The sequence below is a fragment of the Echeneis naucrates genome, chromosome 8, assembly GCF_900963305.1.
Source record: "Echeneis naucrates chromosome 8, fEcheNa1.1, whole genome shotgun sequence".
In the NCBI taxonomy this organism is placed as follows: Eukaryota; Metazoa; Chordata; class Actinopteri; order Carangiformes; family Echeneidae; genus Echeneis; species Echeneis naucrates.
The window spans coordinates 9,399,385-9,418,826 of NC_042518.1; the positions used below are offsets into that span (position 1 = coordinate 9,399,385).

The 19,442-nt window shown below is 44.5% G+C and overlaps 2 protein-coding genes across 2 annotated transcripts in view; one reads left to right on the forward strand and one right to left on the reverse strand.

Annotated features, from left to right (window-relative positions):
• The window catches only part of sdk2a (sidekick cell adhesion molecule 2a), a 34,551-nt gene extending 23,251 nt beyond the window's left edge, over positions 1-11,300 (reverse strand). Inside the window, exons 1-10 of the mRNA XM_029509311.1 lie at positions 11,221-11,300; positions 9,475-9,581; positions 9,078-9,225; positions 6,708-6,841; positions 2,702-2,813; positions 2,111-2,301; positions 1,756-1,839; positions 1,393-1,587; positions 823-939; positions 395-562 (exon numbers count right to left, since the gene is read on the reverse strand). Of these exons, the coding sequence (XP_029365171.1) occupies positions 395-562; positions 823-939; positions 1,393-1,587; positions 1,756-1,839; positions 2,111-2,301; positions 2,702-2,813; positions 6,708-6,841; positions 9,078-9,225; positions 9,475-9,581; positions 11,221-11,300 (1,336 nt within the window). The remainder of the gene's footprint in view (positions 1-394; positions 563-822; positions 940-1,392; positions 1,588-1,755; positions 1,840-2,110; positions 2,302-2,701; positions 2,814-6,707; positions 6,842-9,077; positions 9,226-9,474; positions 9,582-11,220) is intronic.
• LOC115047234 (immunoglobulin lambda-1 light chain-like) overlaps positions 1-19,442 on the forward strand; it is a 357,726-nt gene that overhangs the window by 150,025 nt on the left and 188,259 nt on the right. The window lies entirely within an intron of this gene.

The window sequence follows — 19,442 nt, forward strand, 5'->3', positions numbered from 1 at the left end:
ACACAAAAACGCGCACCAAGGTTATTACACAGAAAGTGTTGGAGGAGAGATGGAGGAGAACTTGCTTGGCTGTGCCTCTCGTCTATCCCCGAATATCTTTCTGAAATGGAGTGAATCATGCAGCATTTCCAATGGGTGGGGAATTTCACAAGGTTTTCAAAGACTGCTGATGCGAATTTAGACGGAAAATGAATGCACGTATTAGTCATTAGACTGTATAGGCAGAAAATCTTGAAAATGGACTCCAGGAGGCTGATGTTTTCCACCTCCATCTCCCAGTAAACAAGTGGCAGATTAAAAAAAAAGCGTGATTTATTTGTTTTTATATATTTTCTATGGAACAAACACACTCTGCAGTTGAATGGTGTGAGTCACCAGGTTCTCTTCGCCTCACCCCAGACCACTAGATCAGCAGAAGCCTCATCGATGCCTCTGGAGTTGCTGGCCATGCACGTGTAGGTACCGGCGTCTGACAAGTGGGAGGGACTAATTAGCAGGCTGCCCGACTCCAGCAGGGTAAACCTTGGCAGCTGAACCGAACCGCTGGCCAGAACACGTTCACCTGCATAGAGAGGAGAAAGTGAATGATGGTGTGGGATGGAGGACATGGGGAAAAGGAGGGGTGGAGAGAGAGATTAGGGTATTGGAGAAATGTCAAGGAAAACAAAGAAGGGAGGAAAAGCAGTACAGTGAAAGCAGGCAAAGCAAGCGTGTTTGAGAAACTGAATTTTCTGAATACTTTCCATGACTCTCCTAATGCAGCATAACGATAACAGCACCACCCCCCTCCCCCGCAGAACCTTATGCTGTTAGTCCACGCACCTTTCTGCCATGTGATGGCTGGCCGTGGAGCTCCGGAGGTCTCACAATGCAGAATGACTGACATGCTGTCAATCACGGCGCTGTCAGAGGGACCAGCCGTGATATTGGGAGCAATACCTGAGAGGGGAAGGGGCCAAAAACACACACAAACAAAATCAGGTAAGACAGAAGTGATAACGAGAGACATAAACAGCCTTCTCCCTAATAAAGCAGACGGCAGCTGAGAACCTAATAGACTTCACAAAAGGGCCAGCTGTCAGGTCTCATTCTCAGGGACACCTCTGAGAACCTGCCAAGGCACCTGCTTTTCTTGCACATTCTCTGATTCATAAATAGCCAATAATTGCACAAGCATCCAAGGTGACAAGTCTGTCACTGCAAAGAAGATATAGAGATAGATGGATGGAAAAAGCACGACCGGGGGAGAGGGAGAAAAGAGGATTAGAAATGAGAACAGAGCAGCGGATTTAAGAAGAAAAATAAATAAATAAATAAAGAGGGGAGGGGAAGATGAGGAAAATTTAGCAGCAGACATGCAGATAGGTTGGGAAATTTTTCACGGGCACGTACTAGTAACAGCTAGGTAGGTGTTTGTCTGGATCTCTCCTGCAAGATTGCGGGCAAAACACTGAAACATCCCGGTGTCGTCTGGCAGGAGACCATTGATCTGTAGACTGCCTCCTACCAACACTCTGTACCTGGGGATCTTCACTGGGCTGATGGGCACGGCATCTTTATACCACACTATGTCTGGTTGTGGAGTGCCTGCAGAGGGAGGAGAAGATGCAGTTTTTCATTCTTTTTACTGTGGCCCCCTTGTTGTTTTCTTATTCTCCTCTCTCACACTTTCTTCCTCTTTCAAACATCCAAACACACGGGCAGAAAAACAGAAAAAAACAAAACAAAAAAAAAAAACCTAAGAGCAGCACTAACCTCGTGCCTGACAGGGGATGTCCACCACTTTTTCCATCTCTGCACTTATGTGACTTGGTGGCTCTTTTACAAACAAGGGAAACTCTGTTTTGGAGACAAGAATACAACATTGCTCTATTTATTAAGCTTTTAAAAACAATTCACAAATCATACTCTGCTTTGTTTCTTCGCTTTCACTTCACCCTCGCTGTTGAATAAGCATTTGCACCACTTTAGATAACAGCATCAGCTCAGCTGCTGAAATATATAATCAAAACGCTCTCTTATCATGCGGGTGAGACCGCTGATGCAATATTTGGATAATTTAGGACCCAGCTGCTGTGTGAAGTTCAAGAGCGCGTCGAGGGTTATTTACCGAGAACATGCAAGAAGGCCCCAGCAGTGACGGGGGGGACGCTGCTGCTGCGGAGAGACGCCTCACACTCGTAGTATCCCGTGTCGCTGACTGCCGGCAAGCTGATGACCAATCTGCGTCCAAAATCTCGGATCCCCGTGTTGACCACCGCCCCGTCCTTCCTCCAAGTGATGCTCATTTTGATAAGAGGTCTGGAGGATAAAATGTTGAAAGGGCGAAAAAGCAAGCAAGCGATGGGGAGGGCTTTGTTTGTTTGTTTTTTAAATGCGGATTCATATTCTGTTTCAAGGTTACAGAGGGAGGGAGGGAGCACTGGAATACATCTGTCTTTCTGATTAAGGCTTTGAATTGGAGATAATAGTCAGAATTCAGCGCTGGCTCCTCTGCAAGATGGAGAGAGCCTGGAATCAATGGGAAGAATGGAGATGTACAATTCACTTCCTACCATGTTCAAACAAAACATTTCAAGATTCAACGGAGTCACACAATATCAGAGGTGGAGGTGGGAGAAAGTCTGCATTTGCTTTTATTTCCCTCAGTAGTGAATATACTGAGGGGAATAAAAGCACATGCATCCGAATGGCAACGTACCTCGCATTGGCAACGCACTCCATGACGGCTTCATTCCTCCCGACTGTCACACTGGTGTTTTTTGGGGGAATGATGATGGAGGGTGCGATTGGGTCAGCAGGTCCTCCAACATCTGTCACGCACAGAGCAATACATGAAAGTAGACAAAAAAAAACAAAGTGAGCAAAAATGTACAAACTACCCACAAACCTCTGCCTGCGCGTTTGCCTGATGCAGCCATTGGACTGTAACCGGGTCCAATCACCAGCAGGTAATCCGGCGTGCTCCCATCCTACTATTTATACCCCTGCCTTTACTTTGCGGCCATTTTTTTTTTCCTTTCCTGGTGCACGCACCATTTCTTGAGCACAGTGTTAGTCCAGGTGTTAGGAGCCATTATATAGCATAATTGAGACAAACACAAAAGGCGATTAAATGCAGCACCATCACTCACGAGTTTCACGGAGCCTCCAGCCAACCATCGATTCACTGCCCTCAATCAGCGATCTCTCTCTGAATCTGATCTCATTTTCCATGACCCTCCCTGGAGAAAGGGTGCGGGCCTGTGCACTCGTATGTGTTTGAGTGATTGCATTTTGACTTGCGTGTACTGTGTGTTTATTTGTCTGGCCATGTGCGTTTGTGGTTACTTATTTATTTATTTACTATCCCTGAGGTTAATCAAATTTTTATTATCTCTACTGTTATTCTATTCTACCCCACTGTAAATCACCCACTTTCAAGGAGGGTTTTTTTTTTTTTTTTTTTTTTGGGTGGGGGGGGAGTAAAATCTCAGCAGTGCAATGACAAGACTTCCCCTACAAATGGTGTTTGAATGAAGGAGCAGACCTCCGGATACTTACCTATTATTTCTTGGCTCTGCTCCCCCATTTGATTGCTCTGTTAACTTCAAACCATGATTTCACAAGTTTAGGACGACAATTTCAATGCATTGAATAATATGCCAAAAAGTAATACATTCAAAAAAAAAAATTGCTCCCTTAGCGCACATACTTGTTCATATTATGCATGATAAGAGGCTGAAATCTAAGTTTTTAAAACCCTCACAGTAGTATGTTTGGACAACTGTATTTAAAAGTACCAATTATACATATAACAAATAGCTGATGACAGTTTCAAAAGAATGGATTTAACATTTCGAAATTAAAACATTTGAATTAGTCTGAAAGCACACACAGAAGCAGATTTGACAAACACTCCTTACCAAGAAACCACATAATTGGTCCACTCAAATGGATACGTGTTTTATCTGTAAAAAAACAAAAAACACCCCCCCACCAAAGCAACCCCAAAGCAAAACAAAACAAAAACAAAAATTCCCCGTATATTTCCCATTGATTGATAAATAAACTAAAACAAATGGGAAAGTTTTGTAATGCTGCAGCTAACTGAGAAGTCTTGAAATTCTACAACATTTCATCATGGGGGCACAAACATCATCTTCAGGGTATTATTGACATCAATATCAATTAGCATAGAGGGCACAAATCAATCCATATAGAACACTTCACTGTCAAGTTATCAGATGAGTCAAGAATCTGCAAAAAACAAAATCAAAAGAACTGCAATGATTTGCTCCAAGAGTTTATGGGGGGGAAGAAAAAAAAAAAATTGAAATTGCTTCGGCTAAAATTTAAGATTATAATATTTAACTTTTATATATTTTTTGTAGCTGTATTAATGGGGGAGTTTATGTTGAAAGTTTTATTGGACAGGTTCTTATGGGCTCTAAGACTGTGATACTCGCAGTCAAAATGTAAATATAGAGAGAGGAAGAGAAGAAGAAGAATTTTATCAGCATCAATATCCAACCCCTCCAAAGACCAGTAACAGGTGAAAAAGCAGCTATTGAGGTCAATAAGTGGCAATATAAACAGCGCATAATTATTTATTGATTACAATCGTTCATACTGACGTTCTGCTTATATGACTATAATATTCATTCATTCTTCTTCTTCTACCACTTTCCTTTTCCAGGTTGCAGGGGGTACTGGAGCCAACCCCAGCTCACATTGGGCGAGGGGGCGGGGTACACCCTGAACATGTTGCCAGTCCATCACAGGGCCAACACACAGAGACAGACCGAGACCAACAACCACTCACCACTCAGACCTACGGACAATTTAAAGTCACCAACTAACCTAAACATGATGTCTTTGGACGGTGGGAGGAAACCGGAGTGCCCAGAAGAACCAGACCTGCGACCTTCCTGTTGTGGAGCAACAGCACTAACCACTATGCAGCCGTTGTGCCTCCACACAAGGCATTTAAAATTTTAGACATGCCTTACTTTTGTAACAAAGAAACAGACTTGTTACATTAAGTTTCATTTCAAAATATTTGTCTGAAAATGTTCTCTCTGCGTTTGCCAATGACATGACCTCATCCATTTGGCGTGTCAAAGAACTCATTTTACTTTTGAAAGGACATGATTGGTTCCCTGGCTGACACTAATTAATGTATTACAGTTCATAAGCTCTCGTTGTAGAGAATACCTCAAGTGTGTAATCTTCTAATTAAATGGAAAAGTAAACAACGTGGCAACCTGCATTGCAAATTCTCACTATGAGCACCACCATATTGTTTATCTTTGTCTGTGTCCAAACAAAACTGTAAACTCCAGTCAGATGTAGTGAATTTCACATGCTAAAGAATTAGAAAAAAGCAAAATGTCTGCCCACTGAGAGCATTAGCCAGTGCCAGTCTGCTTTTGACTATTAGATACAGCTCTGTCTCATTTGTATGCTCCCTTTGGAACAAGACACTCACTCTGCCGCATATTTTTTTTTTTTCCTTGTCTCTGCAGATTTGCTAAAATGAACAAATGCAGCTGTAAAAACCTTATTGACTTTCAGATGCAAAATGCAGTTGTTTGATTCGCAAGGTCAGATTTATTGATATTCAGTGATATCTGGTCCCTGCAGATTGCTGTGTCATGTGTATTGAGTACTGAATTGCAAACACGGTATTAACGATATGATGAGCAGATGTTGGAACGAGCAGGAAGCTGGTATTAAAAATGAGCAGCGCCCCAGTAAACAGGTTAAAATCCTTACACAATAGTCACAGCCCACACCAGATAAATAGGACAAATCATAAGGGATCTAGTGTTATCTTTTACTCTGGGTCATACTGTGAGATATAAAATGTTGCCTTACACATTATATTCAGAGTCAGTTAGATTTTAAATCTGTTTTGTGGCTGCTTTAATTGGCTGATTCGTAAGAAGTAACTTCATGTTTACATGAAAGGTGATGGGAAGATGACGAGACAAGTCCAGCTCAGCTGGACGCTAATGATTTGACATGCATACCATACTTCCATGAGCAAAGCCAACGTTTATTTAAAACTTTCAGCGTGTTGGGTTTGCCAGCAGGCCTGATCTTCTCATCTGATGGGACTGTTTGTGAGGGCACGTATGTGTATGTGGGTGTTCAACCATTCCCCATCCCTCAATGTCATTTTCATAGATCTGCATTTTGTGAGCGGCGATTAAACTGAAGGTCCACTTTATGGGTCTTCACATCCAGCCAACCAGTGAGGGGTTGATGGAGCCCCACCTAAAAAGCAGCGTATGAGTGTAATTCACTGCTCCAGCCAGAGGTTAGTGCGGCTCTGCAGAACCAGATGACAGCTATTGTGGTGCACTTAATGGGTATGATTAGATCTGCTGGGCGGAGGGGAGAAAACATAGCAGGCAGAAGTGAAGGGCAGGCCAGTAGAGGGCGCTATCTCTATTTCTATTGTCTGGCTGAACCACCTGTTGTGTAGCTGCTGTGTGGAATAATGTGTGTGTGATGGAGTGTTAAGCTGGCAAACATTATAAAGATAAAAACTTTTTTCCTTTATTTGTTTTAACTACATTTTTATCTGCAACAACCTGTTAATGCAATCTGCTCATGACACAAACAATCTGCTGGTGAGCTGTGTCTCTTTCACTGAGTGGGTGATCAACTCTGTTGCATAAACCGGTGCACCTTGCGTGTGTGTTTTAATGAGTACTTACTCTCTACTGTGAGTGTGATGGGCAGACTGGTTTTGTTCTCCCCGTTCTTGTCATTGACCGCTTGAGCGTAGTAACGTCCGGCATCAGGGGCCACCGAGGACAAGATGACCAGCGTGTTGTCCAGCGTGATGGCCCTGAGCAAACACACACACACACATGCACTAGATAAGCACATTTGCATTAGAGTATAATTTTTCTTTGCCACTCACTTGACTTCAGCCTCAGACTCTAATAAAGATTCAAAGAGCTTTAAATTGTGATAAATGTTGTTACATCAAAATGGGGCCACAATTCTGCCTCCCAATTAAACAGACAGCCTGGTGTCTTCAAAACTGCACCCAAAACACACGCAAGTGCACACACATACACACATTCACAAGAACACTATCACGCTCGTACCATTAAACCAGAGTGTAGTTGTTTCTCAAAGTCAGTAAATCTGGTGGGTACACTCTCTCTCACACATACACAAACACACACTGATAAATTACATCTAAAAAGAAGCACACAAAAATTTTTATGAGCAGTTCTATCTACCACACTGCCTTAAAGGAATATCTCAGTATTTATCTTTCTATTTAGTACTGTTTGTTACCGAAACATACTATAGTATGCCAGTAACATAATAGAAACTTTGTTGTAATTTCAATCACTGAAAGGTTAAGATAAGTATGATGATATCCCGAGATCTTTAGTTTTCAGTTGAAAGATTCTGAGGTTATGTCCAGATATTTTATGTATATTCTGCCCAACCTGCCACAGCAACAGTCTGATTTACAAATTTAGTAAGGTTCTAATTTAGTAATAAAAACATAGATTTCTTTGAATAACCCCTCAAAATACCGGTGGCGTGTTGTTTTAGCACCTTGTTAGCTGTGGCTGCATATTGACAGAAGATTTATGATTTGGCCCACATTAATCGGCCTTAAGAGTTATTCTGACAGGCTAGACAGAATACGAGAAAGGATGGAGACAGTACGTGTACAAAAAACACATGCGAGAAAGGGATTCCTAATATTCTAATCTATTGTTTTAAAGCCCCCATTTGTAACTGCTGTAGAGCAGCAACATTGACTAAAGACTGATAGTCTTGAACATCAGAGAAGAGCCAATTAAATGAGGCCTGATGTTTAGCATGCGGCCAGATTAGGCTCTTCGTATCTGCCAGCATCTGCCTGATCAGAGCAGCATAAAAACAGACACTCCTGGACAATCAGGAGTTGTGGCTGTCACTGAATCAACAGACACTTATACAAAGACCAGTATACACAACGCATGTGAATGCCAATGTGACTCGACACAAAGCCAGCGAACAAGCAGTAAAAGCAGAGTGTCCTGTCAGTGCCTCTCATTCTCACAGAGCAATACTTCATTTTTGAAAACAATCAGCCACATGGTAACCAGCTGAGGAACTAGTCGATCATTCATGGGAACGAGTTGGGAGTTTTATTGCTATTTTTCTCTGTGCTTGCTTATGCTGTCCTACAGGAGCCCTGTAGGTAGTGGGGACACTCACCAATTCATTCCAATAGCAGGAGCATGCAACTCAAAGTAGAAATCTTCATGTCAGATACAACATAGCACAGCTCGCTGCTGAATAATAAATGAAGAGGTGGTTTCTGAGGAGTTGTGGACTGCCTACTCCTATTTGTCTGGATGGCACAATTGATCTCTGGTGATTACCTTCACAGGTTCACTTCAGGAGAGTTGCATAACTCAACAGGAATGAATCCCAAAAAGAAAAAAAAAACCAAAAAAGGGAAAGACAGGGAGGAAAAAAAACCAAAAAACAAAAAAAAACCAGCCACACAAACAGAGCACAGTCGATACACTAAGCTTTTGTAATTCTCTACTGGCCACCACATCTCATGGACATGTGATCCATGTGATGCTGAATGTGGCCCCACCCACTCATACAAATCAACCCAGGGGTGAGCGCTGTCAGTCAAACATATCTATTGACGCATTTTGCCCAATTTTGTCTAATTGGTTCCCCTGCTGCTTGCTCTATCTCTACCCTTCAATCATTCCGCCTGCAAAGTCAATAGCGGCAATATAATAACCCGCTTTATCACTGAGAGGTGATTCAATGATGAACATAGGGCTGCGCCAGCATTCGTTCATCAACTATTCTGCTCAACTTCACTTATAGTGTGTGTGTGTGTGTGTGTGTGTGTGTGTGGAGGTAGGTGGGGGGCAGGGTGAGTGTTTGGAGAAAATCTGTGATCTGTACTTAGAAGTAAGTTTTTAGAGTTCGGCTCTGCGCTCTCTGACTGTTCACAAATGAGAGCACCTTCTCAGGACACATGCAGAAATAAATGAGTCACAGGCGCACACATGCCACTCAGAGCAAATAAACGCAATACTTACATTCGGCTGCTGGAGGGAATCTTGCGCCCATCTCTGAACCAGGTGATCTGAGGCCTGGGGAAGCTGTGTATCCGTGGTACTTGGATGAGAGCGCCCTCACCCTGGGATACAGTTTGTGACCTCTCACCTTCCACAAAACCTCCCATATCTGGCAGATATGAAGAAAAAAGAGCGAGTGAAGAAAGACAAATTCAGGCCAGAGGAGGAATTTTCAGAAATGCACGCCAGCGAAAAAAGTGTTTTCATTATCAGCATATTGTGTACCTTTTTCAAAAGCTAACCTCCTCTGTTCAGAGTGACTCATCCACATATTGTGCATGACAAGTCTTTCACAAAAACAGCATCGTCCCTTAACTCTGTCAAAACCTGCGACATATGCAAAGAAATCAGCACTTACAGGCAACCTGGACTTCAGTACTGCACTGCATTATTGCACCCACTCGGTTCCTCACAATGCAGCGGTAGTGGCCAGCGTGTGATCGGTCCAGTGAGGGGATCAGGTACCTAATGGGCACATGCAACACAAAGTGCCATTAGTCATCTCAGCGTGAGAGACAGCGACATTTATCATCTTGACGCTTTTATCCCTTGCACTTATAATGCAAAATGAATCGAGATGTTGCTCTGTTTGCACCAGAAACACAGCTTAAATGGCATCTCATTTAACTATCAGTCCTAAATGTTCAAAATTAGCAATATAATGGAGCGAGCATCCAGTGCTGATAACTAACGGACAGTAGATAACAGAGTAAAAAGAGAATGAATGTAATTCCGGGAAGAGACAGCTGAGTTTTTGACTGGCAGAGCTTACAAAACCCTGCTGTTATCTTGTTTCCTCCAGTATATTTAATGAAATCATACAGACACCTATTGCAGCCATAACTCCATCTCTCCCCGAACGGGCATTCACACTAAATGATGTGTGTGAGAAATGCTACCTAGATAACCTAAGAGCTGAGTCCCCTTTAATTGGTTTGCTACAGACACTTAGGAGTGTGGAGTCCACCTCTGCCATGTTCCTCCAGCACTGCAAGTCAGGGTGTGTTGGGGTAGGGTGTGTGTGAGTGTGTGTATGTGTGCGTGTGTGTGTGTGTGTGTGTGTGGGGGGGGGGGGGGGGTCTGATTAAATGGATTCCACTCCTCCTCTTTGATCGGGGCTGGTGAAGAATAACAAGCAGAAGGCTGGACTGCGAGGCAGACCAAAAGACTTATGCCACGTGAGAGAACAGCCAAATGCTGAGGAAAAAAGACAGGGGGGGGGGAGAAAGAGATGATGAGGGGGAGAGGAGGCGAGAGAGGATGTGAAAAGGGGGAGAAAGACAGACAGGGAAGGAAAGGTGTGTGTGGGAAAGGAGTGGGGCTGTAGCCAATGATAGCAATCAAGAGATGCAAGCTGAGTGTCTATCTGTCTGGGGGACTGCTGAGCCTATGAGTTGAAAGTCCAGGAAACCGGCTTAGAATCAGAAAGGAACTTTCACTCTGCACTACAACTGTGATCTGGAAAAACATATGCAGACATACGGTACACGCACAAATTAGCAGAGCAAGCTGACACATGCGTGCGCACACATACACACACACAAATGCAGGCTCAAGTCATTGTTTGCACAGCCTAAAGCTTTCTCATGTTCACGCCTCTATGCTGTGAGGAGAACGCTTCAGCATTGTGTGTAGAGGCTGAAGTGTGTAATAAAAAGTGTCCAGAACGGCTCCACGGTCCATGAAACAGTATCTTACTGCTGACAGAGCAAAGTAAGTCAACCCACACTGTCAAACCTGATAAAAAAAACAAAACATACATGCATTGTGTGATTTTTTTGCAGAAATAATGGTTTCACCAAACAGCAAGAGAGATTAAAGTGGCGCAGTCAGCTTGCCCTATCTCTGAATCTTACAGAAATACAAATAGGAATAAATCTGACAATCCCCTGAACACAAGACGTTATGTCTCGAGGGAGACAAGTAACCAAATCAGTCTGAATAAATCCATAGAAATGAGTCTGGAATATGAATAAAAATGAGCAATTGAGCTATTAGTTACAATTAAACGCCACTAAACTGTCCTCATGTAGTAAGATAATTATAAATGTAAAAAAAAAAACATTTTTTGAATCAGCTCCGGGAGGCATAAGGATTACCTTACCTGTACTCCAAGGAGAAACGTGTGAGTTCGGTACCATTGTAGATCCATTTGAATTCCAGGGGCCAGCTGCCCTCCGCCATGCAGGTTAGGACCAGGCGGTTCCCCTCCAGGTGAACTTGTGTCTGAGGAGGCTCCATCTTAAAATAAGGTGGGACGTCATCTACTGGAAGGAGAAAAGGAAAAAGAGCATGGTTATGCAAAAGGGCGCAGGAGCAGGCAGGAAAAAGAAAGACAGTGAAGCGGCGAGAGGTGTAACAAAACAGAAGTGATTCAGTAACCCCTGAATCAAACATGCCCAGCAATTCACAGGAAATGAGGACTCAGAAGGAGCTATTTCCATTTTTCTTCCCTGCTGATTGGGAACATGAGGGTCAACAGAAAAGCCTGCCAAAAAGCACATGGAATAAGTTGTTATTGCAAAAAGCAGCTTACTCTTTTATTTCAAATTGAAATGCATTGGCAAAGAGGTAGAAGAGCAATTTGTGCTGCAGAAAAACTGTAAATGAACACTTCCATACCTCTGCATCAGTAAAAGTAGTTGGGAGGGGACATGGTACATGGACAGAAAACAGCACAGACTGCAGATGCACATAGTTAAATTCATCCATTCATCTTCCACTGATCATTTGTTTCCAGGTCAAAGGGGATGCTGGAGCCAATCCCAGCTCACGCTGAGCGAGGGTGGGGTAAGCCCTGGACAGGTCGCCACACAGAGACAGACAGAGACCAACAACCACGCTCACGCACAGACTAACGGACTAACCCAAACATAATGTCTTTGGACGGTGGGAGGAAACCAACGCAGGCACGTGGAGAACATGCAAACTCCACAAACAAATTCCCCAGGCCCGGGAACCGAACCCGAACAGACCTTCTAATTGCGGGGCAACAGTGCTTATCACTACGCCGCTGCGCTTCCCATATATATACAATCATATATAGAATCCAAGGAAGAAGGAAGTAGGAAGAGCCGTGGGGGGTGGGGGTGGTAGGCGCAGCATTCGAAAACACAAAGTTTCCCAGCCTTAAACCCCTTCCTCTGACAGGATGAGTTATGCTCTCTGCCTCCCCTCATTTATCTTTATAGTTCCCTAATGCAGCCAGATTATACGGGCCCCATCTGCAACACTGCACACAGCCAGCGCAGCCAAGGAAAGCCTTTAAGGTGATACGCAAGGTCCGGAGCTGGGCTTGGAAACAAAGTGCTTTCATTTGAGCTGATGAAAAAGGCATGATCAGACCTATTGATCTGTCTGCCTCACCAGCCAGGGGCGACGCTGAGCCGATTGTGCTAGCGTTAGTGGCGGGCTAATTAAAGTCTGTATTAATAGTTGCAGTAAGCTGCCAAGGCCCGGAGCATGCCTGGTTCTTGGTCTACCACATGAGCTGACTCACTCATGGCTGATTACTGGAGCCTATCTCTCTGCACACTCATACGCAAGTTCCCACCCGAGCTTTATGGCAGTAAATGCAGCGGATGGTGTGGTGGAAGTGGGTGAATGTGAGGGCAGCCTCGGCAAGCAGGGACAGAGACAGAGAAAATTGAACCAGATTGAAACGGTAAATAAGAGAATGACTGTAAACCTCTGTGTTTCACACAGACGGTCACCCATGCACGGCCTTCATACACACAAGCACTGATAACACAACGCAAATACACTCCAGCACACATAAATACCCCATATGAAAGCAGCCCCTTACTCCCCTTTCTATCACCCACAAACACACTGCTCATAAAGGCAAGCAAACAAACAGCCATCTGTTTCCCACCCCCCCAAAAAAAAGGGAGGAAAAAAAAAAATAAAAAAATTCTTTGGATTTTTCCCATTTGGTAATAACAATACTTCACTACCTGGTTAATCTCTTCTTTCTACCATCCTTGCATGAACTTCTCCAAAACAAACACAGTCAAATCCAACAGGCCCTTGAAAATGATCCCTGTCTGAGCCCAAATGGAGGAGACACCCCCATTTTCACCAGGCACTAGCTGCTGGAGTGGTGGCTTTGCTGTAATTCCATCCACTGGTAAATGGATTCATGCTCGATGCGCTCGCATGCACACGCGCACGCACGCACACACACACACACACACACACACACACACACACACACACACACACACACACACACACACACACACACACACACACACACACACACACACACACACACACACACACACACACACACACACACACACACACAAACAGTACACACACAATCCAAAAACATTCACTTGCCTGCGAAAATGAAAAATGCAGATATGCACCACCAAACCATTTCCAGTTGGTTCAAGAGTACGGTGTGCACTTAGGAACGGTAACTGAAAAAAACAAAAAACAAAAAACAAAAACTGGCTCCATCAACCAGCAGCCAATAGAAACGTGTGCATGGCAAAAGAAGAATCATGCATCAAACATTGGAGGCAAGAAATATGTTTAACACTAAGTTGCTGATGGAAAAATTGTGAAAGCTGATACTGAGCCCACTGAAATCTCCATTCTATTCACTTTTTTTCCATTTGTATGTTCAAGCCTGTTTTTGCCTTTGTTGAACCCTTACCAAGGATAGAGAACATTTTTTTGGAACAAAGCCAGCGAGCGAGAGAGAAAAGTAACCTGGCACGCAGGAGTTCCATGCTGTAAAACTCTCCGCGGTGTGCACAACTGAAGTGATCTCCAGTTGGAGGCCAGGTTGAGAAATTCATTGACTGCTTGACTGCCAACAGTTGAAGCAAGATAGCATCAATTCCTCTGCACACAGCACTCTGGGATCTAATGAGTTTCCAGCAGAGAACCTCTTGTCTGAGCCTCATTCTTCTCTTCCTCTTCATCAGCGTGCTTTTGATCTTCACAGTTCATCGCTGAGGTCAAACACCGCTGACACATGTTTGTGTCTGTGGTAGATGCTGGGTGTGTTTGTGAGAGTGGCTGGATTACTTTTAAGTGTGTTATCTCCTGCGTTGTCTTTTTCAGCATGTGCCAGATGCTGGAGGGGAATGAAAGAGTAATGTCTCCGTCCGTACATGCTTATGGCAATGTTGCACCCTCCTTATCTGTTTTTGCTTACATTTCTGCACATGTAGTAGTACAAAGCTCTGTTAAGATAGAAGCTTTGACAGTGGCAATGACACACTGTACGTTATCAGGTGGATTTCTGCGATCTTGCGGTGATCCGCAAATTGTCTTGGTCGTCATCTCCTTTTTGAGCGGTGTGACTTCATGGAACATAAACATAGTGTAAATCACACATATATACAGACATACAATGGCAGGAACAAAAACACAACATGATAGAAAGTGTGGCTCCACGAATGAAGGATGTGTGTCTATATGTCTAACTGGCTGAGCGTGTCAGAGTAAAGCTGATGTTTCTTCTAGAAGAGACAGCGACAGAGGGAGAGAAGGAACAGCATCGGTCATGAGGGAATGTCACTTCCTCTGTGCCAGTGATGAACGAAGAGACAGCAGTTGGTTTGGCAGGTGCATGGCCGTGGCTGCATATTGCAGGATTCAAATCCAGATGGAAAGCTAGAGGGCAGTCCTGCTGGACTAGGAATTCCTGCCACTCTATGGGCACAGATAAAAGTGGACTGAAGCAGGTCAGCGGATCTAGGGAAGACCAAACCCTGGCATGGGAAGACCAGGAGGGCTTTAATGTGGCTACTGTGCAGAGCAGCTGCCTGCAACAGTCAGGCTGCACCACCACAGCTCATTCACCACAGATATAAAAACACCTTATTCTAACCTGACAGCTGAGGTTGAATGGTGGCATGGCTCCAGCCAGGTCCCCAGCAGCATACACAGAATTTTAATGGCCGTTAGACAAAGACCACAGGCACAGGGGCAGCTTTATAGACCAAGGCCCATTGTGCTCCCCATTGCACCATGCTGGCATGCAATCACACAGACGGTGTTCACACTCAGCTTTTCTCTTGTATTCTCTCCATTGCTTATTTTGTGCTTCACCTTCTTACCCCAGCTCCACTCCAGGAGGCGGGAACGCTTCCTGCCCCCTGTTTAATCCTCAGACACCTGCGTTTGCGGCTATGCATCCATGCTGGAACTAAAGGCAACCGTATCGCTGAGATCAGCTTGAAGCATTTGTTGGTCTACTCTCTTGTTATCCCCTCCCGCTCTATCCTCATTTCTAACTCAATCCGTCTTCCAGTCTATTTTCACAGATTTTCCTTCTTAGACATGCACACATCTGCAGACGGCCTCCCTGCTCCATCAACCGCGTCAATTTCACCTCCTAGGGCATCATTTCATCCGGGAAAATTTAGAGCCGTCATTGAGCTCCCTCAATTGGACTTTAACATGTCAGATTGGTTGTGGTTAGTGTCTCTGACGGGGTTATGCAACAGTCATGGCATTGACCTTGGCCTAGTAATGAGTTGGTGAAAGGCTAGGCATTGAGGAGTTGGTGATTGGGAGGTTAAAAGATGATGAATGGATACACACATGTACACCAAACTAACACAAACACACACACTGACTTCTACAAAACATTTCATTACTTTATAATTTGAGATGAAGACATTTGATACATGGCATGAGACAAATACACCAACAAATATTCAAACCTTTCCCTCATGAAAACACAGTCTGTTTTGAAGGTCAGGTTGATCTGTCACTCTGTCAGAAGCCACTGTCACTGTGACAACAGGCTCCCCGCCGGTTTATACTCCATCACTTTGGCGAGTCAGAAAGCAGGTGGACACAAAGAGGAGGAGATTAAGAAAGTGAGAGAACAAGAGAAGACAAAGGGTAGGAAAAGAGAGTTGCAGCAAAACAGATAGCAAAAGAAATGCAGGGCTTAATGAGAAGAACAAAGAGAGATTGAGAGGTGATGTAGAGGCATGCTGAGGTGAGGGACTGGGAGAAAGAAAAATGAAAAGAGAGAGGGGAGTGTCCTCCAACACAAGGCAGCAAGGTGAAGCGGCCCATTACAGCAGAAGCCAAACAAGCAAGCCAGGACTATAAGGCAGGGAGGGGAGATGGAGAGCCTCCATCCACCCTGACATTCATTCCCTGAAATGGTCCATGCATCAGCATCTGCATGCTGCATGTGAGTGCCAGTCCATCACAGCTTGATGTCCCTCCAACCCCCCCCCCCCCCCCACCCAACCTCTGCATATTTATAGCTCCTAAATCATGTTTGGCCAACAATCAGCACGACTATGCACTATATAAGATCACTTGGTATCTCTGGTGTGGCAATATAGACTTCATTGGCCCAGGTGACATGCTTTAAAAGCTCACACAGCCATGAAGTCATGCTCACTGCTCAGAGGAAGAGTTGAAGCAGGAATATGGATTTTTGTGTTAAGCTGTCTAAAATGTTTTTCTTTTTGGTGATATGTTTGCTTTGATGTTGCAGAGAAAGTCCTCGGGTCCTCCGCAGATGAAATGGCGCCTGCACCCGAGCTGTGTTTAGTGGATTGCCACGGGTTAATTGATGCGTAATTGATGTGATTAATTGAGGTGTAATGTACCGCGGTGACGTGTCTGGAAGCCCAACGTGCTGTAGGGGCCTTTTTTGCACGCGCAAGTGTGTGTGTGTGTGTGTGTGTGTGTGTACGCTCTGTGATGTGTCTGTGTGTGTCTATCTGATGCTACAGCAACACAATTAGAAGCAAGAGCATCCAGCCAACAAATAGAGATTTAATTAGGAGTGAAGACGGAGCGGGAGGCCAGTCAATGGGCAGTAGATTGAATTATCTGGACACACACTCCAGCAGGTAGCGCAGACAGATTCACAGTTGCACACATACTCAAACACACATTCACTCGCTTTCTGTTTGGAATCCATCCCTGTTTGCCTCGCTACTCCTCTGAGTGGCTTCTCCTACCTCTCTGCTGTGCTCTGCCTGTCTTCCTCTTTTTGATTCTCTTCCCTTTTTTCCCTCTTCCAATCTTAACTTTCTCTTCTTTTTTTTTCTCTCTTCCCCACCACAATAACAGTTTTCACCCTGCACGTCGTGGCACTCTCTCTTTCTTGGTGGCCTTGATCTCTGGCCCCGTTTTCATACTTTCTTTCATCAGTTGTCATCGCTCTCTCTTACACTTCCTCCCTATGCCCCTCTCCAATCTATGCTCTCTGTCGAGTTGTCTCTCCATCTTTTTCACTCTCCCTCCTTTCCCGTCTCACCGTCTCCCTCCATCCTCTTGCTCCGCTCTCTCCTTCCCCTTAAGTACTGTCTCTGAGTCACTAGCAGTATATTGTGTTCAGTGCCGAGGGACGTGTCTGTGATATCCAGGAGCCTAATTAGCAAGTCCAGCTCCTGGCAGAGAACACGGCACGCAGAGGAGCACAGGCACAAGGCCTGGCGTCAATTAATGAGACCTCACACACCCACAGCCACCATTACACGCCCTTTGCGGCATCAAGTCTCAAGTCGGCTCAGCCCTGTCCAATGAAGAGTGGGGGGGGAGGAGGGGGAAGCCATGGCTGAACAACTGTAGCTGGATGTAGGAAAGTTATGTCTTTAATCACCAAGGGATAGTCATAGCTTTATAAAAGATAAAGCAGGAATTCTTGTCTGACGTTGTGGCATTATGTCTCGCAGCAGAGAGCTGTGAGAATAGTCATGGAGCCAACATTTTAATGCATCATCTTAAGCCAGAGATTATGGCAATTTCCTACATTCTGGGGACAAAATATATGAAATAATTTTTATTAAAAGGAAGTGAAGTTTTGAGAGCTGTAGCACAACGCAATGGGAAATGAACCAGGCTTCCCTCTTCCGTAGTATGTGTGCATGTGACATCACAGCATTATTTTTCCGTCTTTTCTGTCTTCTCTTTGCACAAGGGAGAATGGAAATGGTAGCCGATGTAGGAGAAAATAGGTACAAAATTTCACGTGATGTTTTTGAGAGCTAATTGAAATTGCTTTAAAAAGTGTGTGTGTGTGTGTGTGTGTGTGTTTGTGTGGTGGTGGTGGGGGGGGGGCAACACAAGGCAGACAATAAGCGGGAAAAAGGAACAGGAAATAAAATGAAATAAAAAATTAGCGCAGAGAGGAGCATCGGAAATAGGGGGCGGGCAGCTTTTTCTCAAGGCATGGGAAGGTTGGAAATGGGCCTAAGTGAATTTAGAAAGTAGGGCAAAGACTAACGGAGGAAAATAAACAAACGCGCTGAAATGTGAATTCCACAGGGCCCCAGGTCATTAGAGTTAATACCGCGCGCTATGCCATCTGCTGTGATTGTTTACACTAGGATGGATAATTAGATCCTAATTAGTAGATGGTATGGTGGGGAAAACATTATTTCACAGGCATTGAGATGGAGATGATCAGGGGCACCTGCAATGCTGTCCTGTCTGTCCATCCTGGGAACTCTGAGGCCAGCTCCATGGAGCTGTAGCTATCAGAAAGGTCTGGGTTTAATTGCTTGATGCACCAAACAGGATCTAGAGTGTTCTTTCTCACCATTAACATATAGATAGAAGTGCACTTTTTTTGTGAGGGAGTATCCTCTTCACTTCTCGATGTTCTAGAAACAGTCTGTTGCTCGTTCTCCTTTATTCCTCTTACTGTAGAGTCTCTGTGCTTGTGCGTGGAAACGTGTGTGAATATCTTCATCTTTGCGTGTTTGTATCGGTGTCTCTCTAAGATACAGCCACCAGAATATTATCAGGCAAAATGCAAGGTTTCAAACTGCCATGTTCCATTCGTGCTTTTCTCCCCAGCCGATCCCTTTGAATCTTTGAATTGGAGCGATACCCCTGGCATGCTAATAGCGGTTTTCTAGGTGCGAGGTATCAGGGCGCCTGCCGTTGTAATATATGCATGTGGAAAGGCTGGTGATTGTGATTCTTATCAGTATGGCAGAGTGTATGGGCGCCAAGCGGTGAGTGGCAGGGGCTGGCAGTAAATGCTAATGGCAGAGAGCAGCTGACAGAGAAAAGAATTATTATCTCCCTTCATTACATTTACACGGCCTGCCTGTCTGTCTGTCTCCCTACCTTCCTTCCTCTGGGCATTGGCATGAACAGCAATCAGTGTTGGCACTGCTTTATTTACCTGTTTTGCAGACGTCAAACACCTATGGTGTCAAGGCGCTCAGGGACAAGGATCTCAGGAGGTTTTCACATTGAAAATAAGTCACACAAATTCTATTACGCGTGAGCAACAATGGGTCCTTGGCAGGAAGGAGCCACAGATGATGGGTGAGGAGATTTGAAGAATGTGTCAAGGATGGAGTAGCCGCCTTC